Source organism: Labeo rohita, chromosome 6 (genome assembly GCF_022985175.1).
Source record: "Labeo rohita strain BAU-BD-2019 chromosome 6, IGBB_LRoh.1.0, whole genome shotgun sequence".
NCBI lineage: Eukaryota > Metazoa > Chordata > Actinopteri > Cypriniformes > Cyprinidae > Labeo > Labeo rohita.
Genome location: NC_066874.1, coordinates 12,657,487 through 12,682,506, shown reverse-complemented (window position 1 = coordinate 12,682,506; position 25,020 = coordinate 12,657,487). Strand labels below are relative to the sequence as shown.

The window sequence follows — 25,020 nt, the reverse complement described above, 5'->3', positions numbered from 1 at the left end:
TGGGAATTGATTTTTTTTTTTTTTTTTTTTTTTAATGCACACACTGCACAAATATAGAATTTCTCACTGTTTGCACATAACCATTCTTTATTTGTTTTGAACAGCAGAATTAATGATTGAGCATATGAGCAGCTCGGCACAGTGGTTTGTATTTATCACGCAATAAAAATGCCCCTCTCCGCACCCAAAATGGGTTGCCTGTGGAAGAGAATCCAAAACAAGGACTTGTCCTGCTCCACTTCACAGTTGCATTTATACAACACTTTATTCAAAAGGAAGAACCGAGTGTCATACATCATTACGCCGTTTCTGCATCATTGCACATGCGCAGTCCTTTCAGTTTAGGTTTTCAATCTGATCGAGTGTTTACATGCACTCTCAATCGTATTAGAAAAGAAATAAACCACCCCCTTCAATCCGATCGAAATTTCATTCCGATTGAGCTCAGTCGGATTGATTAAGGTGTTTACATTTAAGTCTTTTCAGTCCGATTGAGCCGTCAATCAGATTACAAACTGATTATTTGGTTGCATGTAAACATAGCCACTGTGGGTTATGCTGTATGTAAATGTATAAAGCTAAACATATTAAACATGTAATATCTTGTTTGTGCACCTGAGTAGCAGAGAAAAAGAATGCAACATAATTTGATAGGATTGACTGAATAGGATATGATCTGTACTGAAGTGTTGTGTTACAACAATACAATTCATTTTTTTTTTTTGTAGATGCTCTATGAGTGAGGAAGACGGCGCAAAACTCTATGATATATACCCTCACATCAGTGATGTGGTAGGTGCTCAATGTTTGTGTGTATTATTAGCTATGGGATCTTGTTTGCTCATATATAATGTTCAGTAAGGCTGGGCAGTATGGCATAACTTACACTTAACAGTTATAGCCTTACTTGTTAGAAAGTCATGTGGTTCTTTCCATTTTGCACATTGTTAATAGGACAATATTGGCCAGGATGTGAAATCTTTTTATATAATGGATTGTTTTATTATTATTATTATTATTATTATTATTTCTTTTCAGTAACTAATAATTTTTTGGATTTCTATCTGATTAATCAAAGCAAATTAATAATTTATCAAAATAATTGTCAGTTGCAGCCCAGAACTATATTGTTATATTAACTGTTTGATATAAAACTGAGTGTAACGTGATATAAGCTTGTTGAAAATGTCACAGATTGAAATGTTGCTTTGCCTTTTACTCCAGGGTTTGTTCTTTGATGATGCCTATGGCTTCTATCCGGGTCAGGTTTTGATTGGGCCCTCAAAGGTTTTTGCTAATGTGCAATGGCTGTATGGGGTGAAGCCAGTTCTTAGTAAGAAAAGCAAGTTCAGAGTTGTTGTGGAAGAGGTAAGATAAAAGTTTGACTCTACAACTTGGACAAGAGTTCTGTGATTGGGAGTATATTTTGATTAAACTGAACTAAACTAAACCAAGCTTTTACTATATGTCTTAACCTGTTTTAATCATTTATGTTTTTAGTTGTATATGTCTTGTTCATGAAATCTGTTTAATTACAGGTTCAGGTAGTGGAGCTCAAGGTGACTTGGATTACAAAAAGTTACTCTCCTAAGGGGTCAGACAGTGTCTTCCCACCACCTTCAACAATCACACAGGAGAATCTTAGCAGGTAAAATCGGATTTCTCCAGCCTTTCTTTGTGATTATTTTTAACTAAAGCCTGTTTCAAACTGGGTGTGATGTGTAAAAAAAAAAAAAAAAAAAAAAAAAAAAAAGTGACCCGAATGGTACTTTCAGACAATCAATCACCTTTTGCTATTTCACGCCTGCAAGCTAGGTGGCGCTGACCAGCAGTGCCTTTTTCCTCAGATATGTATCTCGTATATAGATTTAACATCATACAGCATTAAAATAAAATAAATGTTTGGTTCTACAACAGAAACTATCTATAATGCCTACAAGAATACATCTTAAAATATAAGATACAATTAGCATCAAGCTATCTTTGCAAATGTATGTGATTTATTAATGGTTTTTTTGTTTTTTGTTTTTTTTTTGCTTAAAACCCACTTAAAATCATTATAGAGTGCTTGTAATAACTTTCGTTTGAGATCAAAAGTGGATTTTTATTCTATAATAGGCAGCTCTTTGTATGTTTTATAATGGATTGAATGTGACACCTGCATAACTGCTTTCATGTTTCATGTATAGAAAAATGTTTCTCTCATTTTCTCCATATGTAATAACAGGAGATATGATCACATGATTGACAGATTTAGAGTGAATGTGCTCTGACTCATAACACTCGTGCACATGGAAGAAACCAACATTTCTCTTCAGATCACATACATGTGAAGGCCTTTGAGTTTTATTAAAATTAAGCATTGGTCTTCAATAATAGCATACATTTAACCACATTTAAAACCAAACATAGCACCTCAATATCATGGTAAAAATATTTTTTTTCTGGAATTTGTACGAAAAAGAGTAGCCAAAATACATTTAGTATAAATGCACGCTGTAGCTTAATCACAAAAATACTGTAATATATTCCATTACTCCTTTGATAGATTTAATTCATGACTACATTAATAATATAATAAAATACAATATTAATATCACATGCTATATATATGGCATGCTGATTTGTCTGCAGAGATGTTCAGCTGATGTTTTTTTTTTTTTTTTTTTTTTGGCTAGTTTAATTTTGTTCTACCAAAATCTGAAGAATACCTGCCTGAAGGGCTACCAGGGATTTAGACATTTTGCAAGCCCTGAATTGACAACCCTTTTTGTGTAGTTTATTACCTTAATGCTCAAGTGCACAAGAAACAGTTCTTTGAAGTATGATTTAATCTTATAGACAGCACTCAGACAAGTTGTTGCTTATTTCTCTATGTTCACTGATTCACATGTTACAGTCAGATAATTAGTTTTCTCTTGATTTTCTCATATTCAGGGTGAAGCGACTAGGCTACTTTGATCATACTCAAAGGCAGCTTGGAGAGAGAGCCTTGTATGTGTTTCCTGCGAAGAGTGACACTACACGGATCACCTGTGAGGGGCCGGAGGGGGCACCTGCTCACCCTGAGGACCCTGTTGTTCGAAAGGTGTAGTTGATTTAGCCATATCTGGTTTATTTAAAAAAAAAAAAAAAAAAAAAAAAAAAAAAAAAAAAAAAACAACTAAAATTCTTTGTCATTAGAAGTAATGCTGAGCATAGATGGCTAAAGTATCAGTACTGCTGCACAAACTTGATGCTTGCAGTATGGGTAGTTCAAAGCAACTTTTTGAGCACTGTTGCCGCCAACGGGCAACCAGGTAAGACACAGGGCCCATGACCGATCTGAAGTATCCAGAAATTTGTTGCCCGTTCTCAATGGGAACGTGTGCAAGCAACATTGCTCAAAAAGTTGCCCATGTATCATGACCTTAATAGATCTACAGCTCTTTTATTTTTTTATTTATTATTATTATTATTATTATTATTATTATTAATCTAACAAGAGTATGGAAAAGAAAATGAAAATACTACTGCTAGTTGAACAACTGTTGTAGCTTTAATTAAGGCCTCTACAATCAAATATGAACAGTAGAACAGTAGCATTAATTTTCTATTGAACTACAGTATGTCAGTGAATCTGTATTCATTTTTACTTGTTTATTTTTGTTGTAAATTAAAAGGTCTTTTTCTCATAAAGTTATCTTAAGTACAACAACAACAACAACGTTTATTTATAGAGCACATTTAAACACAACCAAGGTTGACCAAAGTGCTTCACAAAGAATAAAACACAAGTAAAATTAAAGCTGCAAGCAGCGATGAACGGGCCCTCGCACCCGGGCTCACCGCCGACCGGTGGCTTTAGGGAAACAGCGAACGGTGGGCACTATGCTTTTAACATAGTAAATTTAGGAGGAATATATCAAAGTCATTTAGATGTGCCAAACTTCATGCTGCCAGCTGGTGGCGCTATGCCTATAACTGAATATTGGCATGTAGACGTCTTCAGGTCAGCGCTTTTATCAAACATATGAAGTTTGGTGCAGATTGAACATGGTATGCTTGAGTTAGTGTAAGACAAGTCATTTCCCGTTGCCAGCTGGTGGCGCTATAATTGTAATGGAATATTGGCCTTTAGATGTGTTCAGGCCAGGACTCTTATCGAACATATGAAGTTTGGGGCAGATCGGACATTGTATGGCTGAGTTACAACAACTTCCTGTTTCATGGCATTAATAGGATGCATTAGCACTTAGAAAGTGTGTCTAGCATATTTAGCACAATATGGCATATTTTGCTGTGCTTTTAATAGACCATCACAGTGTTAAACATGTCACTTCCGGTTGCCAGCAGGTGGCGCTATGACTTTAACTGAATATGAGCATGTAGATATCTTCAGGCCAGGACTCTTATCAAACATGTGAAGTTTGGGGAAGATTGGACATTGTTTGCAGGAATTGCAACAACTTCCTGTTTCATGGCTTTAACAAGATGCTTTAGCACTTAGTAAGTGTTGCTAGCATGTTTGAGTGTGTTTTTAGCAAGTTTAGCACTCACTGGCTTATTTTTGTGTGTTGCTAATAGTGTATCACAGTGTTAAACATCACTTCCTGTTGACAGTAGGTGGCGCTATGACTATAATTGAATATTGTTATGTAAATGTGTTCAGACCAGGACTCTTATCAAACCTGTTAAGTTTGGGGCAGATTGGACATTGTATGCCTGAGTTACTGTAGCTTCCCGTTTCATTGCATTAATAACATGCTTTAGCACTTAGCTAAGTGTTGCTAACATGTTATAGCATGTTTCTAGCATGTTGCTACCCTATTTAACACTTGTTGATATTTCTAAAATGTTGCGTTCATTACAGAGTGCAACATCTCACTTCCTGTTGCCAGCAGGTGGAGCTATGACTATAACTGAATATGGGCATGGGCATGTGTTCAGGCCAGGACTCTTATCAAACATGTTAAGCTTGGGGCATATTGGATATTGTATGCCTGAGTTACAGTAACTTCCTGTTTCATTGTATTATTAGCATGCTTTAGCATTTTAGCTAAGTGTTGCTAGCATGCTTTACTATGTTTGTAGCATGTTGAATATTAAGTTTGGGTCAGATTGGACATTGTATGCATGAGTATACATGATTCTAGCATGATCCTAGCCTATTTAAAACTTGCTAACGCTTTTTAATATGTTGCTAGGAGTCCGTAACACCGTTAAACATGTCACTTCCTGTTGTCAGGAGGTGGCGCTATAACTATAACTGAATATGGGCATGTATATATCTTCAGACCAGGACTCTTATCAAACATGTGAAGTTTGGGGCAGATTGGACATTGTTTACATGAATTACAACAACTTCCTGTTTTATGTCTTTAACAACATGCTTTAGCATTAAGTAAGTGTTGCTAGCATGTTTGAGTGTGTTTTTAACTACTTTAGCACTCAGTGGCTTTTTAGTGTGTTGATAATAGTGTATCACAGTGTTAAACATGTCACTTCCTGTTGACAGTAGGTGGCGCTATGACTATAACTGAATATAGGCACGTAGTGTTCAGGCTAGAACTCTTATCAAACATATTAAGTTTGGGGCAGATTGGACATTGCATGCCTGAGTTACAGTAACTTCCTGTTTCATTGCATTAAGAGCATGCTTTAGCATTTAGCTAAGTGTCGCTAACATGTTTTAGCATGTTTCTAGCATGTTGCTACCCTATTTAACACGTGTTGATATTTTTAAAATGTTGCTAGGCATCCACAACAGTATTAAACATGTGACTTCCTGTTGCCAGCAGGTGGCGCTATGACTATAACTGAATACGGGCATGGGCATGTGTTCAGTCCAGGACTCTTATCAAACATGTCAAGTTTGGGGCAGATTGGACATTGTATGCCCGAGTTAAAGTAACTTCCTGTTTTATAGTATTATTAGCATGCTTTAGCATATTAGCTAAGTGTTGTTAGCATGCTTTACTATGTTCGTAGCATGCTGAATATTAAATTTGGGTCAGATTGGACATTGTGTGCATGAGTTACAGCAATTTTCTTTTTCTTTGTATTAATAGCATGCATTAGCTCTTAGCTAAGTGTTGCTAGCATGTTGTAGCATGACTGTAGCATGTTGCTAGCCTATTTAAAACTTGCTAATGCTTTTTAATATGTTGCTAGGAGTCCGTAACAGTGTTAAACATGTCACTTCCTGTTGTCATCAGGTGGCGCTATGACTATAACTGAATATGGGCACTGACATGTGTTCAGGACCGGACTCTTATCACACCTGTGAAGTTTGAGGCAGATCGGACATTGTTTGCCTGAGTTACAGCCACTTCCTTTTTCATGGCGACACGTCAAATTTTGTCAGGCCGCCACGGACACGCCCCTCGACGAAAACTCAAAAGCTTCGCAATTTAACATCGCAAGGGCCTTATGATAACACTCAGCAAATTTGAAGATGATCGGATAAAAACTGTAGGAGGAGTTCGTTAAAGTACGAGGCCTGAAAATGGCAAAAACTGCACAAAAATCGTACAGGAAATTCGATATAACGGACTTCCTGTTGGGTTTAGGATGTTGTACCAGGAGACTTTTTTGTAGGTATTGGTGTGCTACACCAGTGTACCGAGTTTCGTACATGTACATGAAACGCAGCTCGAGGCGCACTCCGTTGAAATTTTATAGGTGGCGCTATCGAGCCATTTTGCCACACCCACTTCTGAAAACCATATCAGATGTAAATTTTCACCAGGACTGATGCGTGTGCAAAGTTTCATGAGTTTTTGAGCATGTTTAGGCCCTCAAAAAGACTTTTTACTTTGGAGGAGAAGAAGAAGAAGAAGAAGAAGAAGAAGAATAAACAGAGCAATTCCAATAGGGTCCTCGCACTGCAGTGCTCGGGCCCTAATAAAAGGAAAACCAGAGAATCAACAGACAAATAAAATCAATGGAATACCACAGGAAACGTACTAAGAAGTGTTATAAGTCAGGGTAAATAAATATGTCATAAGATAGGATTTAAAAAATACTAACAGAGGGGGCACGTCTGATAAAAGGAGGAAGGCTATTTCAAAGTCTCGGTCCCGCAGTAGCGAAAGCACGATCACCACGATTTTTAAGTTTAACTCTCTGAACTATGAGCAGGCCAAGGTCACAAGATCTCAAGGTTCTAGAAGGGGTATACGGAAGCAGGAAATTGGTTAAGTATTGAGGTGCCATGTTATTGAGAGCTTTGTAAACAAATAATAAGATTTTAAGTGTAGGGACATTAAAATTGGAGTAATATGGTCATATTTTCGCTGGCCTTCCAGCAGTCTAGCGGCTGCATTCTGGACTGACTGAAGACGAGAAATGGAAGACTGAGAAATACCAAAATACAAAGAGTCAAGACGAGATGTTATGAAAACATGGATAGTTGTTTCGAAGTTTTTCCGAGATAGAAAAGGTTTAACTTTTAACTTAGGTTAAAAGGTTTAAGGTTTAACTTAACAAAGTTGGTAAAAACATGACTTGACTACAGCTGAAATCTGTTTATCAAACTTTAAACTGGAGTCAAATAGAATGCCCAAGTTCCTGGCACACTGTGTATTACACGGAGTTAGGAAGACAAGATCAAAATTAAAAACAACATTTTCCTTAGGACCAAACAAAATAATTTCTGATTTGTTTTCGTTCAGATGTAAGAAATTGCTTGAAAGCCATAACTTAAGTTCATTTAGGCAATCTAACAATGGCTGAAGAGAATTCTTATTATTACACTGTAGAGGAAGATAAAGCTAGGTATCGTTAGCATATAGATGAAAAGAGACACAGTATTTTTCAAAAACAGAAGCCAGAGGGAGCAAGTACATAGAAAACAACACAGGGCCAAGGCTTGAACCTTGCAGAACACCACACTCAAGAGGAACGTCAGAAGAACAATAATGTCCTAAACGAACAGAAAAACACCTATTTGACAAATAAGAGCGAAACCACTGTAAAACCATGCCACGAAGTCCAACACAAAACTCCAGGCGTGACAGAAGAATGTTGTGGTCTACTAAGTCAAATGCAGCACTTAGGTCTAAGAGGACAAGAGCTACAGGTTTCCCTGAATCTGTTTTAAGAAATATGTCACTTAAGACTCTTAAGTAGATGATGCTGTTAGAAAAATGTAAACTCTGTTTACTTAACTTGTATCTTTGTCTTGTTATGCTTTGGATCTTATTATGGATTGTGTATCTATCTTGTATTATTACTTGAAAACTGGAAGAAATATTTATTTAATTGAAACATGAGTATAGTTTAATGATTTAGTTAAAATATTATGACTAACTTGGTGTTAGTCAAAACTAAGTAGTTTTCTAAATGGAAAGAAGTGGTGTTTCTTTTTATTGCTTTTTGATCATTATTATTTGTTCATTTTCAGTTAAAAAGAATGTTTAAAAAGGAAGTGGGAAAGAAAATTACAGACAATGCAGACACACCGAGTAACGATTCAGAGTCAACAGCGAAAATGGATGGCACGGAAGGTACTGCACTTGTTCATCATGTAATTGTCTTGTAAACCACAAACTGAATTATTGATAGTCTGCAGAAATTGTCTAATTTTGTGAACCGTGTCTTATTCTCCAGGTGAAAAGAGACCAGTGCAGGAACAGGACTGTGCTGATGATAATTCTGTTCCATGCTTCCCCAACAATGGTCCTGCTCCATGCCAGGATGCTCTAGAAGGGGGAAAAGAGCCACCACTGGATGTTCTTCAGGGACAGTGGGCCCATTTGGGGGAACAAGAGTCAGATGAGGAGCCAGGGGATGATACAGATGATACCAGTTCTGTCACTTCCTCTGCCAGCTCAACAGCCTCACTGCAAAGCGGCCCGACCCGAAAAAAGAGCATCCCCCTCTCTATACGCAACCTAAAGAGAAAGCACAAGAAGAAGAGAACAAAGTTTTCACGTGAATTTAAACCAGGAGACAGGTGAAAGAATCTGCAAAGAAATGTTTCATTGATTTCTGAGGTTAAAATGAAAATCTAGACCAGCTGTGTTGTGTTGTGGATGACACTGCAGAATTACCCATGATATCATATAAACGTATGACAATTGATTATTAGGGTTGCAAATTGACAAACAGTTCTAAATAATAGATTTTATTGACCTTTGATTCTGATTAGGGTTTTATGGCCTGCTTTAGTAGTGTGTTTTTCAATGCCCATCTTAATAAAGTACACTAGGAGTGTGAGCCATGTGGTGTTGCATCTTTAAAAAGGTTTCCAAACCAAGCAGTAAAAGGATAAATGGGTGCAGCACCAAAAACTTAACAGATATCCCATTCTGAGCTCTGCTCTGAGTGAAAAACTTAAGCATTAAGTTTTTGAGATTAGAAAAGACAAGGAATACCACTGAATAACATTTGAATACTGAATGCAGACAATTGAAGCAGCCAGCACTTAATTGGGGGTCAAGATAAGTTACTTACCATTGTGCTTTAAATATCACCCCCTCCCAGAACCGTTCTGTATTTTTTGGTCATTATTAAAGAAAATATGTGCGAGATTCAAATCTGTTGCACAGAAGAGACATGGCCAGTGTGAACACCCAACATAGACATGATGCTCATGCAGTAGACGTTTGTAAGATGTCTGTGTTCTTCCAACATTTTGAGTAGAACACTGGTTAAATACTGTAGGAAAATAAATCAGTATGAAGAGAGAGTAAGGCTAAACTGGCAATAATACAATAGGCAAAACTCTTTTATCGGGTTATCCTTGTGGGTTGTGTGGAACAACATAAAGCACACTACACTGTAAAGCAAAAAAAAAAAAAACGTTAAAAAGGGCACAATTAACAGTATTAATATGAAGGAATTTTCCATGTTTATTTTTACAGGTGTTTTTCTTGTACATTCTATTTTTTTACTTTGTGCACATGAGTCAGAATGTCAAAATGAGTCAAGGCAAGCTGTCTAAAAGTCACTCCCTGAACTGCAGGTCATTTACTTTTGGTAATAAACTCACTAATAAATGTACAGTTATAATGTACAGTTAAGTGCGATTAATCAAACCATTAAGTTGGATTGCAACCAAAATTCTTAAAATTAGCATCTCTCCAAAATTGTTCCCGGCCTATATTGATCATGTTATTTTGTGGTTGCGTTTTGATGTGTATAGTATATGCGAAAATAGCATTTTGATGTGTATGTGTCCCAGTGAGACTAGGGACAACATAATGAAACCTTGTTGAGCTCTGTATGCTTTCACCTGTCTTTCATAGTATGTAGAATGACTCCGTGGCGTGATGTTATAGCTCCTTGTTCTTTTGAAAATGTTCTTAATGTGCAGTTATAGTATCTATGTCATTTTCTTTTCAGCTCATTGGGAGAAAGGAAAATATGCATCATATTTATAACAATACTCCCTTTTTAATAGTAATATTAAAGACATATAACTATAAATCGTTAAAGGCCATATTAATTGTTTAAAAAAAAGATGATCAGATTTTATAATAAGACCCATCTAAAGGTTTGCAACATTTCATATCATGTTTCTGTCAAATGAAATAAGACATCAGTTAAATATACTTTTAATTGGTGTGTCTTGTTTGTGCATAGGGTGGCGGTTGAGGTTGTCTCCACTGTTACCTCTGCAAATGTGATGTGGAAGGATGGTAGATTAGAGACAGGGATCCGCTCCAATGACCTGATCCCTATCCAGCACCTGGACAACCATGAATTCTGCCCTGGAGACTATGTTGTAGACAAACGACGTATGTTCCCTCTATATTGCAATTGTGCAATTTTCAATATGACTTTGATTTGCATGTTTCATGCCCTTATTTAGTGGATCAGTCCTTATTAGGCTGTTTACATTTGACTTCATTTGACTGGCAATTAGTTCTTGTAGACATTAGATCTTGTTTTTTACTCACTTGAAATAAACTGTATGATTGTGGCTCCTGCAGCCCAGGCTCTTCAGGATCCAGGCATCTATGGCGTGATTCAGTCAGGTGACCATAAGGCCAGAACCTGTGTAGTCAAGTGGGTCAAACTTAATGCTGCAGGCGACGATGTTGAGGTATTTTTGTTTTTACTGTCAAGAGGTGTTAGGGATTGTATGTTTTCATATTCAAAAAATTAATCTTGTATATGTAGGTGATTGGGGAAGAGGAGGACGTTAGTGTTTATGACATTGCTGATCATCCAGATTTCCATTTCCACACAACGGATATTGTCATAAGGATTGGCAACTCTGACACAGAGGACTGTGAAAATGAGGTACAAAAATAGTTTTTCATTTTAAGAGATTTTAGGAGAACATTTTCAGGCTTACCACATTGTTACCACATGTGTGTTTATATCAAATGAGTCTGATTATGTAGTTTAAAATGTAACTCCTGACTCTGCTAGGAGTTTGCACCTCATAGTAAATTTTATTCAAGTGCAGTTTTTTTTTTATGTAAATCTTTAAGTGGACAGTCTGTCTTTGTGTTCTATAAGTTAGTTAGTAACCTTGTTATTTGCAATTTTTATGTTCTTTGGTTTTCATTCTCCTTTTGCTTTAATGTCTTGCCTCAACTGTCCTATAGAGATCTGTTGGCCAGGTGTGCAGGGTGGATCTTAGCAGTAAAGTGGAGGTTGTGTGGGCTGATAATTCTAAGACAATTGTCCTGCCACAGGTATGCACCAGTTTACTCAAACTGGTGTAATGATCTTGTTACTATATAAGCACACATTCACCTGTAGACCTTAGAACTAACACTTATTTATTCTTTCTCTCTCAGCACTTGTATAATGTCGAGTCTGAGATTGAAGAAACATATTATGACTCTGCAGAGGGCAGCAGTAGTGGTGCCTCATCTGAAGAATGGGAAGATGAAAGTGATAGCTGGGAGACAGATAATGGACAAGTGGAAGATGAACCAGGTGGTGGGGAAACCATCCCAGTCTCTTCCCCCACCACAGGTGCCACTGCTGATGGCAAAACCCATGGCGTGCATGCCTCCACGACTACAGACTCAGCAGGAGCTGTCCCTAATCCTGAACTTCCTGGTGGTATTGAATTCTCATAAAGTTATATTGCAGAATTAAGTTAATTGGTACATTGACATTGAATTTTGTCAAGTAAACTGCAGATATCCTCTGCTCATTGGTTAAGGAACAGTGAACACTTTGTAGCAATTATTTTTATTTTTGCTTACTCAGGTGGAGGTGGAGTTGCACCTGAAGAAAAACCCAGTAAAGAGACTCCACCGCGTGGCTTCCGTGAGCTTAAAGAAGCCCTGAAGATTTTGGAAAGTTTAAAGAACATGACTGTCGAGCAGCTCTGGACCGGATCACCGACCTCTCCCACTGCAGAACCATCAGCCACAAGTGCTGCCACAACCCCAGCCGATGCCAAACCCACGAAAGAAAAGCGATTTTTGGATGACATTAAGAAACTTCAGGAGAACCTGAAGAAAACTCTAGACAATGTGGCCATTGTAGAAGAAGATAAAATGGAGGCTGCCATTGAGGAGGAAAAAGTGACAGTGCCAGTGCTAGCTGAACCACAGACGCCTGTCCGTTCTGAGTGGCCTAGTGACACGCCGGTTTTGTGTCAGCAGAGTGGAGGCAAACCGGGTGTCACCTTCACCAGTGCTAAAGGGGAAGTGTTTTCTGTTTTGGAATGGGCACCAGGTACAGACAAAGCATGTTTTGCCCTCCATGTGGGCATTTCTGTAAGGGTGTGACATAACATGAAAACTATAAATAGTGATTGGTAATAATGATAATCTGACAGAATTTAAATATGAACGAATTTCAGTACAACATTTTCAAATATTGCATTGTGCATTTATATTTACGCATTTGGCAGGCGCTTTTACTCAAAGCGACTTAGATTGTATTGAAAGTACACATTTACATTTTAATCAGAGCTATCAGTGCTATGCCCTACTGTTTTATCTACAGGATATATCTTGTATAAGTTTCATTCCAGAAGCCCTTTGAAATGATGCCTCTTTCTCACCATAGACACCCACTCATTTAAAAAAATGGAGTTTCAGCCAGCAGAGGCAAAGAAGTTCTTTAGCACTGTAAGGAAAGAAATGGCCCTGCTGGCAACCTCTCTGCCTGATGGCATCATGGTGAAGACGTTTGAGGACAGAATGGTATCTTTTTATTAACAGATTTGGTTGTTATATTTAGTTTATTTTGCAATGTATGAAAAGCAATATTTTTTCAAAAATTTGGGAATATGATTCATTTTCCTCTTGTTTTTCTCTTCAGGACCTTTTCTCAGCTCTCATTAAGGGCCCCAACCGCACTCCCTATGAGGACGGACTCTTCCTTTTTGATATCCAGCTGCCTAATATATATCCTGCTGTTCCTCCTCTCTTCCGTTACCTCTCTCAGTGCAGCGGGCGACTTAACCCAAACCTCTATGACAATGGGAAGGTTTGTGTCAGTCTTCTTGGCACCTGGATTGGAAAGGTAAGCTGACCTAGTCTCTGATCTAATTTCTGGCTAATATACTCCTGATTTGGAACTAGCCATTTCTTTGCCCTCATTTTGATTATTCTTCATTGCCACTATGTTGGATGTCATTTCAGGAGGTCATATCCTAAATTGAGTTTTTCATAGCTGTTAAATACTTTCTGACCATTGGAATGAAATAGACAGTTCTTTGCTACTGTACCAGCAATGCTACTGTAAGACCATGAATGGCATGTTATGAGTGACTAGCATTTTCATCTAGAATTAGTAGAAAATTTTGTAAAATTAATAATGGTGTTTAGTTTTCTTAATGAGATCTATGTCAGATTTTTCAGTAACAACTCTGCTATTATTATTATTAATGAAAAGCATGATTTAGCTTTGGTACTTAAAGACTTGATACCCTCCATTGCATTGTTTGAAAAATGGTCAATGTTGATGTTTTTTTTTTTTTTTTTTTTTTTTTTTTTTTTTTTTTTTTTTGTGTGATGTTTCCTTTTTACAGGGTACTGAAAGATGGACCAGCAAATCCAGTCTACTGCAAGTGCTTATCTCTATACAAGGTTAATTAAGAACTACTCCTATTATTCCCTTGTTAGGGGCTATTTGTTTGTGTTACTTTTTTTGGAACCCAGTCAGCACAGTTATTATTGTATTGTAATGACTGTTGCTATAATGTATAAATTCAATACAATATATTTTTGAAACTTAAAGTTTAGTTTGGTGAGCATTTGCAAAATTCCCTGAAAAGGGCAGATTGTTTTAAGGGAAGTAGGGAGGACTTGATACCACAATTTTCACTTCTGTACCACAATCTAATACCTTGTTATTGATACTAAATCGATACCATAGGTGACAAATATGCAGCCTCAAAAATAACAGAATTAAAAAAAGGTTTTATTAAGAGCACTGTGTGAAACTCTGCAATAACAAATGTGCTTGTTTTTTAGCATAAACATGTAAACAGCACAAACAGCACTTCTCAGAAGTGATATTATCAGATTGATTGTTAATGCTGTGTTGTTACCTGAATGATCCACAGCTGTTTTTTTTTTTGTTTTGTTTTTGTTTTGTTTTTTTTGTAGTGATAAGTCTTTATAAGTCCCTTGTTTGTTTTGAACAGTTAAACTGCCCACTGTTCTTCAGAAAAATCCTTCAGGTCCCACAAATTATTTAGTTTTTCAGCATTTTTGTGAATATGAACCCTTTCCAACAATGACAGTATGATTTTGAGATTTTCCTATTTTACCTAAACATCATATTTTTGTCATTCAGTACTGCCATTCAGAAGACACATGCTGCTACGGAAGAGACTTACATGTTTCCCAGAAGACAAAATAAGTTAAATTTACCCTGATCTTCAAATTCAGAACATTTCAACTCTTGGCTCTTAATGCATTGTGTTTTCTTCTGAAGCATCAGTGAGCATTTTTGAACCTTCTGTAATAGTTGCAAAATGAGTACCTCAGTTGTTCTCAGTGTGAATAGATGGATCTCAAAATCATACAGTCATTGCTGGAAAGGGTTCAAATACACAAAAATGCTGAAAAACCAAAAAAATTGTGGGGCCTGAATGATTTTTCTGATGAACAGCAGACAGTTTAACTGTTCAGAACAAACAGGGGACTCATGAACAACCAAAAATCAAATCAAACCAAACAATCAAAAAATAAAAAATGCTGTGGAGCACATGTAAGAGTTTTCTGTAGCTTTTTAAGGGCAGTACTAAATGGCAAAAATATGATATTTATGATTTTGTGGGACCTGAAGGATTTTTCTGAAGAACAGCAGGCAGTTTAACTGTTCAGAACAAACAAGGGACGCATGATGAATTATCACTGAACAAAAAAAATATTTTGCTAAAATAATTAACATTTTGCAGGTTCTGAAAGTGTATGTAAACTTTTGACCTCAGCTGTATGTCTGTGATTGGCTACAATGCTCAACAAAAACATGTAAATAGATCACTTTGGCACTCAGCACAGCACTTATGCAAATACACAAAGGAACATTAATATTTTATCAATATTTACAATATTGTCTCATTATATCGTCAGCACAATTATCACGTAGAGTGAGTTTTATCTCTTTGATGCAACTTGTTCCTCTCTTGTCACACTTGCCAGTTTTGTATCGGTTTGGGTAACACTGCCACATAGCGTTGAACTTCGGAACATCAGCGCATTAAAAATGAGCAAAATTGTATTGTACCATTTAAAGATAATATATATATATATATATATATATAATTTATTTCTTTTTTTTTTTCTGGTACCAGTATACTGCGCAACCCAAATGCACATGTACAGCTTCCCAGCTATTACGACAGTGAATTACACTTAATTAACTGTTGGAGGCTCCAAAAATACACAAAACTACATAGTTGCTTTAAGGATCACTTTTGTAGTGTTAGGCTTTTGTGAGAAAATGTGAAACATAATCAAATATAAATTTAAATGAATGATTACCTTAGAAGCCCTCTTCACTTCTCTTTTGCACCGTTGTGTAAATATTTTGTCTCCATGCCTTTAGGTCTGATTCTGGTCAACGAGCCGTACTATAATGAGGCTGGCTTTGACAGTGACCGAGGCCTTCAGGAGGGTTACGAGAACAGTCGCTGCTACAATGAGATGGCATTAATCAAGATGGTGCAGTCAATGACTCAACTTCTCCAGCAGCCTGTGGAGGTCTTTCAACAAGAGGTCTGTGAGCACTTTGCCTGCAGCGGCTGGCGACTGGTCCATCGGCTGGAGTCCTGGCTAGAGTTGGATGGGGCAGTGACTGACCGTGCTTTACGATGTGGTGTTGGTATTCTCCATGGAGAACCTCTTGAAGAGATCCCATCAGCTCTGGCCCACAGCAGCCCAAGCAAGCAGGATGTGCGTAGCGAAGAGGAGCTTGAGGACTCAGGTCTCAGTCCCTCCACAGTGGGGACCAGTGGACCTCCTGGTTCAGGTGGGCAGCGGGACCTGAGCCAGAGTTCTGAGTGTGATAGTTCAGTTGTGGGTGGTGCAGGATCAGAAATACCAGAAGGTTCTGAAGGGGTATTGGGTTTTGTGACATCACAACAAAGTGTAAAACCGTATCAGGAGTCTCAGCCGGCTGTGAGACCAAAGAAACGGAGAAAGAGTTATCGCAGCTTCCTTCCAGAGCGCAGTGGCTATCCAGACATTGGATTCCCACTCTTCCCTCTTTCCAAAGGCTTTGTGAAGAGCATGCGTGTAGTTTTGCAGCAGTATCGAGCTACTCTCACAGCTGCTGGCATTCCTGAAAACAAATAATTGTCCTCCAGCATAATTTTTCCCTATTTTCATTTCTTCTGCTTTACTCAACCCAAGAGCTGCGCTTTTCCCCTTTAATCCTTTGTCCAGGATCTTGGATCTGCTCATCAGGCTGCTAATGTTCTTAGCAGCCTTTGTTAATTGCTTTGTAGTACGTCTTTAGTTGTTTCATTTTTTTGTTTCCTCTCACTGATTATGGGGTGGCAGCACACATTATTGGTTTCTATTAAAACAATGTTGAAATTTCATATGCTTCTATCTTGTTTCCCTGACAACCACCCTGCCGTCACACTGCTCTCTCAGGGAAGTATGGACAAAACAGATGGATGTGAGACTTTAAGAGATACTGAGGCTTGACTGAAGCTTTTGTGTTGTGACTTTTCCAGATTTGTGGCTATAAACTGTACCAGAGTGATTGGATTTATTGTGCCATGGGATGCTCAAAATGGTGTTAGGCATTGTCATTTGCTACTATGGAAAGGACAGAGACTATTTTTCGATGGGATCACCATCAAACTCTCACCACATATTGGTTTGCACAATTCATTTGCAGAAAAAAAGGAAGGATGTTATTGTCCGTTTTTCCAAAACATTTCAGATCAGATGTGTGATTGTTGTCTTTGGTTAATCAAATCATTATATTTCCCAGCATGACTTGCTCTCTGGTCCAATTTATTCATGTTAGTGCTGCTAACACTGCATTGCTTTTCAGTCTTACTTCGTATCATCAGTCTTTTAAAGGTGTTGGTGGCTTGGTTTTAGATCCAAAAAAAGTCAAAGTTGTACAACTGCCCGGTCATCTATACTGTACACACCCTGCTGGTGTTTTGCACAGAAATCATGTGAAAGTTGAGTGTCAAGTTTACATTTAAAAACAACAAAGCAACAAGACACACTAAACTATCTGACTCTTGAAACTGGAATCTTACATCGCCTATCTTTGTCCCTCCCCCTCCATGGCACAGAGAAGGATTTTCGACATTACAGTAGTAACTATTATTCTCTGTACAGTACATTATTTAAAACTCTTCTTACACTTTTGCCATAAATGCATACATATCATAAATCCAGTTTACATATGTGTAAATAAACAATGGGACCTTTAGTATGAGGCAGGTCAGTCTTCTATTCTATTAAATGTGAGAAAGCACCCAGAGGGTCTGTTTGACCCATCACGGGAGTCAGCTAGTTAAAGAAATTACTTTAAGAGGTTTAGCAGCCAGGATTCAGACGTTTTGAGATGTTTGCATGAAGGTTTCATGTTTCAACACTGATAAGTTCGACCAGTAACATCCCTAACTCTCTCTTTCCTCTGTCCAACATTGTTGCCTTAAAACTGATTTCAAGCTTATACCTGTCATTCTGTATTAAGGGGCCCAATTAGTCGCACTAGTTATGATGGAGAGGCTTAAATATTACAAATTATTTTCACAAGCACAATTCAAGAACTTGTATTCTTTAGACAACTGTGAAATGGTTTGTTTGTATATTTGCCTATATAATTATTATTTTTTTTATTTACACTATTTAACCAACTACCAACTTTTTTCCAATATCATATGTATCTCTGTGACATGATTTAGATGCTGTGATTTAGAAGCTTCATGTTAATCCTGGTGCTGTGGTTCTCCAGACCACTAGGAGGCAGCAAACTAGTTTCAAAATGAGCAGTTTAGACCTCACTCTTTTGTTTACATCAACATAAGGCCAGCTGTCATTAAAGTACAGCCTTCAGACGACTTTCATATGTCTCTAAAGGTCGTATGCTCTTTGTGATGCAATACTTGTGAAAAGTACACATAGCTTTATATGGACATGAAGTCACCAGGCATCAGGAGTCATCAGATTGCACATAATTACACTTGTTTCTGCTGCAAGACACATCATGTTTCTTATTGAGTTGTGAGCAGCTGGCTGATTTTTCTTTCTTTTCTCTCTCTTTTTTTTCTTTTTCATCAATCTTGCTTTTTCTGTAGTTTGGTTATTGGGCTTGATAGCAGATGTGTAGATGTAATAAATGCTAACTTGCAGAAAAACATCAGCAGTAGAAGTCTTTTGAAAGACAGAAAAGAATAAGAAATCTCTAGCTGATGGCTTTGTGTCATCTTGTATAAGATAACATGTTTCCATGCATAAAAGTTGCTGACAGTAAGATATTTTTGAGATGTTCTATATAAAATGATTTATTTAACTTGTTTTCTTTTGAATGTTTAGCTTATTACAGTATGATATTTGGAGAGTACAAATGCTTTATCAAACATATGCACATTGCCTCAGTTGACTGAAATTAAACTCTAAGTCTCTAAGTCATCTGCTACACACTTCCACCAGTTCAGCTCTCTGTGATTCATTTTCAGTAGATTTCATGCATTTCAGTACTGTAATGTGAAGCTAAGTCTCAAGCAAGAATCAAACATCAACCTTAAACTCTGAACTATTTTCTGTGTATGTGTACAATACTCTGAATTTAATCACACTATTATGAGGAGAGGTAACAGCCAAAGCATGTAACACGTTGCTTTAAGCCTTAACGGCTACACAAGACTTGACTGTACAATGTAAACATTTCCACAGTGGCCTGTAATGGTAAACTAATAAACATATGATTTGTAGCCTGAATTCTCTTTACAGAAGTCATGACTATATAAATATATATATAATATATACATGGAAAATACATGGTAATGTGAATGCTTGAGGTGTATTGAAGAGTGTTACATTTTTATTTTATCTATTTATTTTCATTATTTTTTATTTATTTATATTTGCTGATTTTTTTTTTTTTTTTTTTTTTTTTTAAACAATTTATTTTGGTTGCACTAAACAATGCATTAAACTCTTTTCAAGTGGAACCATTGTAATAATATTGTGAAGTATCCTGTTTTGTACTTATTTTATTTTTCATAAATTGATTGTCCACCAGAAAAAAAAATCAGAACAAACATTTAATCTTTTATTCAAAAAAAAAAAAGAAAAAGAAATGCTTCCTTTTTGGCTTTGACTTTACAGTAGAAAAGGTATGAGTGGAGGAAAAAAAATATTCTTGACAATATTAAATACATACATTTAAACCACAGAAAAAAATCAGCCACTCATTCCCGAAACATGGATTTGAACAGCAAAGCTCCCCTGGCACCAAATTTAACTTGGTAGTAGTATTGTTATGATACATCCCTAACATGCTGTTTACCATTGTTGTAGTGATATCAATAAATGTATTCATATCTTGATGTACAACAATCAGATGTATTTTAGTATAATTTTGTGATGTTCACTATTGTAAGATCTAATTTCTTTAAGGCACATCAAAGATTAAAAAAAAAAACTGACATCTTAATAAATTGTTTGCATAGTTAATTTTACACTGTAAACTGAATATCTGTAATCTACATACACAATCATTACTCAACAATGCTGAACTATATAATATTTGTTTCCAAAAATATATATAGAGAGATTTGTTGTATTTCTCCAAAGCATACAGTACATCTTGGTAAGGTGCATTACGGTAATGCTTCACCTTTGATCAATAATTGATCAGTACAGTAAATGTGCAAAAAGAAACAAACAAACAAAGTCTAGCAGCCTGCTGAAGTTAAAATTTCTTTTATACTAAAGACCCAGACTAGATCACTTGTGCAGCTTTAAAATCTAAGTAACCTTCCATATACACATGTGGATAAGGTACTGACAGCTGAGTCTCTCAGGAAAATCATAAGCAAGGCCTAACAGCAGGGATGCTTCTACTTAATGATTCCTCTTTATGCTGATATATTGTTAGTTACTGTAAATCAGTCTTGTATTTTTCTTAATGATGTTCAGTATCTTTTAACACTCCTTGTTACACTCAGTGTCTGTAAGTCAGTTGGTACTTGTTTAGGAGATATTATATGCAAAAATGATTTACTCATGCTCACGTTGTTGCAAACCTACATGATTTTATCAGCGAAACACAAAAGGCTTTTTTATGTATGTGAATGAGGGTAGGGTCTATGAAGCTCCCAAAATGATGAAAACCCACCAATAGTTAATCATAAAAGTAGTTCATATGACTAATATGAAATATGACCAAATACACAAGTATAGGATATGCTAGCACTGTGTAAGGCACAGGCAAAATGTTATTTGTCAATGATAATTTGCTCTTCCACTGACACTCAGAAATTAACTAGTGTCATATAGACATCAAAAATGCAAAAAGTTTTGTGACCATATGTTTTAATGTCAGTGGTGCCTTGATTTCAGAACTATGGCACAGGGGAATCTTTTCTGTAAATAACTTAAATTTAATTAAAAACCCTATTATATGGCTTCAAAACACTTGTGATACAATCCATAGAGCAGATGTGCTACTTTTATTTGTTATTTTATAGCTTGATAGTCCTAGTCCCCTTCTACTTTCATAATACAAAAAAAAAATGCCAGCACCATATCAGTTTTGTCATCCAGCTATGAGTCTTGCCAGGGTGCCATGAATTTGTGCCTGTACTGGTCCATAATCTACCAGCTCTCCATCCACAGTAATGATGCCATTGGGTGAGTATGGCTCAAGACGCAGAGCCTTCACTTTAACATAAACGACATGGGGGCAGTTTGTGTTAAGATGGCCTCCTTTTTCCATTGCTAGGAATAGGCGTAGGAGAGATCTGCGAGAGATTCCTGCCTTCACATAAATCAAGTGGATTATGCCATCATCGAGTCTGGAAGCAGGTGCAGCCAGCATATCTTCTGCAAGGTGAGACTGGTACATGGCCACAACTAGAACAAAATTCTCATCTTGAACCACTGTCCAGTGTGCTGGTACCGGTTGGTTGAGGGGGTTAAGTAGGAAGTCTCTAGGACCAAGTACAGACAAAGGTGATGGGATGGAGTGCTTTGACTTGGGAGTATTGTTGGAGTTGCTGGAATTTTGGAGAGTGTGACTTTCCAAATGACTTACTTGGTGTAAGTCATTTGAAGGATAGCAGTAATCAGAGTTAGACTGAGGAAATATGTTGCTAAATGCTGCAGTTGAATCTACCAGACTAGGTTGAGACATGGGGTTCTCTATGGGTAAGTAAGCCAGTTTCCCCCTATACACCCTTAGTGAAGCCAGACGAACCAGGGTTCCCACTGTAAACCGGGCAGCTCCCACATGGCGATACTTCTCACTTTCAATGTCTACATCAGCCACAAAGCCCCAGGCCAGAGACAGAAAGGAGAACAAGCGTTGACTAGAGGCCAAGTGGACAGATGTGAGGTCCAGTCGTGACACCAGGCCTTTACATAAGATGAAGCCACAACTTATCAACAGTTCCTCACTGGACACAGCTTGTAACCTGGAAAACAGCCACAAGGCACATTAGTCAACACAACCCTATGACAAAAGCTTCTATTGTGCCTCTACAGTAAATGCACACAATCTGGCTATCTGTTTTTTCCAATGATACAGTGCACAGCATAAATGAGTACACCCACTCTAAATTCAGCAATTACTCTTTACTTAGATGACATGTTAGGGTTCTTTGGAGATATAATGTTCCAACAAGCCTGCTTGATCAATTACCGAAGAAGAATGTCAAAATTATTCAGCAAAATAAGATTTTCTTATCAAAGTGATAAAATGTTGTGTTGCAAAAATGAGTACACCCTCCTGAAAGTTACTAAATTAAAAAAAAAAAAAAAAAGTACAGCTTTAAGGCTATTTTTTTAGGCTTTTTTTTTCAACAGGTTAGTATATTGAACCAAAACTTTTAAAGACAAATAATTTCCTGACAATTAAGTGTTATATAGCCCACTGAATCATACTCAGACTTAATGCAAAGCGTGACATGTTATCTCACAGAGCACGACACAGCCTGCAAAAGTGACATGCATGGTTGTCACCACTAGAATTACCTACTGTAGCCAAAGCACAATAAACTAATTTTACCTCTTGCAAGGACCATATTTACAAAATATAGACTTCTGGGAATCCATACTCTGGTCTCAAGAGACCAAGTCAATAATTTCAGATCCAAAAGCATCCAAAATGTTCTGGTGTTGCTAGAGGAGGAGTACAGTGAGAAGTTTATGGTACCGACAGTGACGTTCAGTGGTAGTAAATCTCTTATATAGGGATGTATGAGCGCTGAAGGTCTGATGGAGTTATATCAGTGCTGTCATGAATTCACACACCACTGTGTGATGTAATACAAAACTTGAAACAGAAGGTGCTACACTTCCCTCATTCCCTGCATTATTGGGCATTTTTTCAGCATGACAATGAAGATATTCATTCTCCCAATGTGAAAATCCTTCAGTGGACATGTATTTCACTCAATCTTAACGCTCTTGAGCAGCTGTGGAGGATTCTGTAGTGAGGAGCAGACCAAAACTCCCCATTAACCCTCATGTACTGTTCGAAAACAGGTCACTTCCTGTATGGTCCGGGTCAAATTGACCCGTATTGGATTCAATGTAATTGCACAAAAATTACAATATGAAAAAAAACATACAATCAAATAAAATCAATTAACTTTTAATATCAATACTTTTCACACATTACAAACAATGAATATCTGAATTTATGATTCATAAAAATGTTTTTAACCACTATTTTTGACTGCCCCTCCCCTACGCCTGTGGGACGTTTGTGATTACACATATTTTAATGATAATATCTTGATCTAAACCTAAAGTAATTATGACAAACTATATATCATTTGAAAGGTTTCGGACTCTAGTTTTCATATTTGGTGACTGTTTTTCAAAAAAATGACAGAGCAATAGATAAATAGCAATAGATTCTCTGTTTGTGATATGGTGCCAAACGTACTCTTATTCTATATGTATTTTATACTTGTTTTGGAGATTGAATTCAAATCAAATAATAAAGTTACTCCCCAAACTATTTCTGAATAGGATGTCTACTTCATAAATATTTAGAAAATTATGAAAATATATGGTTCATAACACTCAAAAAATAAATGGAAATCAAGAGTCCCTCTAGTGGAAAGTTTGGTACTGCATACACAAAATCTTACTTAAACATTAATTTTTTGAGATATCAATCTAAAATTTGGCACAAAACTTGTTCAGATGACTGGCTTTGATTTATTTGAAGATTTGGAGGTAAACATGTTTTGTAAAATGTATATTTTACATAAAATATAAAAAATATATATTTTTATATTTTACATTTTTATAAATTTAAACTTCTATAACTTTTTAGAAATTAACTTTTATAACTTTTTTTGCTTCTACAATAATCTGTGATGTTTCACCTTTAAAAAGATACCAATCTTAAGTTTGTGCTCCAAAGTATTCAAGATTTATAACAATTTTAGCTGGAAAAGTCATTTTTATGTCTATTAACAAAAAGTGGGACTTACAGTTATAAAAGGCTAAACAGTTTTGTTTTCACAAACTTTGAAAATAAAAAGTTGTTAAACTCATCAAGATGCTGGCACTCGAAGGCGCTTCATGACTAGAGTTAAGGAGCTCTGACATACAGCAAAGGAATTTGTTATTTTGCGTCTGTACAGTTGTTTTTGAATGGCTTCCTATGCGGGTCAAATTGACCCGTGAACATAACAAACGTATAAAAATTTCTGTATGTACATTTCACAACACATCAGCATGTTGAAACTTTGCATGCATGTTCATGACCCTAAATGAGAAAAAGTCACAAAATTTCAAGAACAACAAAATGGGTTAAATAGTATTTCAGACAGATTGAAAAAAATAAAAGATAGCAAATTTTTACCATCTGTGGCTGACAAAATATTTTTCTGCATTGAAATATATTGGGGGAAAGAATTTTTTAGCTTCATAGAATAGTAAAAAAACTAAAGTAACAAAATCTAACCAATAAATGTTATTATTTTGGGTCTGTAGAATTGCCTCAGAACATTAAAATAGGCGGGTCAAATTGACCCGGGAACAGTACGAACGTAACTATTCTTTTTTAATTCATGTCACAACACATCAGCATGTTGAAACTTTGCATGCATGTTAATGACCATAAATGAGAAAAAGTGACAAAATTTCAAGAAAAACAACATGGGTTTAATAGTATTTTAGATAGATTGAAAAAGATATGGTAGCTAATTTTTTACCATCTTTGGCTGACAAAATATTGTTCTGTATTAAAATGAATGGGGGAAAACTAATATTTTTAACTTAATTTGATAGTAAAAAACTAAAATAACAAAAAATAACCAAAAAATGTTATTATTTTGGGTCTGTAGAGTTGCCTCAGAATATTAAAATAGGCGGGTCAAATTGACCCGGGAACAGTACGAACGTAACTATTCTTTTTTAATTCATGCCAAAACACATCAGCATG

The 25,020-nt window shown here is 36.5% G+C and overlaps 2 protein-coding genes across 4 annotated transcripts in view; one reads left to right on the top strand and one right to left on the bottom strand.

Annotated features, from left to right (window-relative positions):
• ube2o (ubiquitin-conjugating enzyme E2O) overlaps positions 1 to 19,564 on the top strand; it is a 38,458-nt gene extending 18,894 nt beyond the window's left edge. For 2 of the 3 annotated variants that reach the window (XM_051113159.1, XM_051113157.1), the window contains 16 exons: positions 729 to 792; positions 1,225 to 1,368; positions 1,539 to 1,648; positions 2,938 to 3,088; positions 8,387 to 8,489; positions 8,593 to 8,938; positions 10,570 to 10,724; positions 10,920 to 11,032; positions 11,110 to 11,232; positions 11,544 to 11,633; positions 11,739 to 12,009; positions 12,160 to 12,633; positions 12,970 to 13,106; positions 13,225 to 13,428; positions 13,937 to 13,994; positions 15,964 to 19,564. In XM_051113159.1, coding sequence (XP_050969116.1) covers positions 729 to 792; positions 1,225 to 1,368; positions 1,539 to 1,648; positions 2,938 to 3,088; positions 8,387 to 8,489; positions 8,593 to 8,938; positions 10,570 to 10,724; positions 10,920 to 11,032; positions 11,110 to 11,232; positions 11,544 to 11,633; positions 11,739 to 12,009; positions 12,160 to 12,633; positions 12,970 to 13,106; positions 13,225 to 13,428; positions 13,937 to 13,994; positions 15,964 to 16,712 — 3,292 coding nt within the window. In that variant the 3' untranslated portion in view covers positions 16,713 to 19,564. The remainder of the gene's footprint in view (positions 1 to 728; positions 793 to 1,224; positions 1,369 to 1,538; positions 1,649 to 2,937; positions 3,089 to 8,386; positions 8,490 to 8,592; positions 8,939 to 10,569; positions 10,725 to 10,919; positions 11,033 to 11,109; positions 11,233 to 11,543; positions 11,634 to 11,738; positions 12,010 to 12,159; positions 12,634 to 12,969; positions 13,107 to 13,224; positions 13,429 to 13,936; positions 13,995 to 15,963) is intronic. The other variant, XM_051113158.1, reaches the window with a different exon arrangement.
• A 137-nt stretch (positions 19,565 to 19,701) lies between these two features.
• LOC127167244 (sphingosine kinase 1-like) overlaps positions 19,702 to 25,020 on the bottom strand; it is a 37,720-nt gene continuing 32,401 nt past the window's right edge. Inside the window, 1 exon segment of the mRNA XM_051113165.1 lies at positions 19,702 to 22,030. Coding sequence (XP_050969122.1) covers positions 21,154 to 22,030 — 877 coding nt within the window. The 3' untranslated portion in view covers positions 19,702 to 21,153.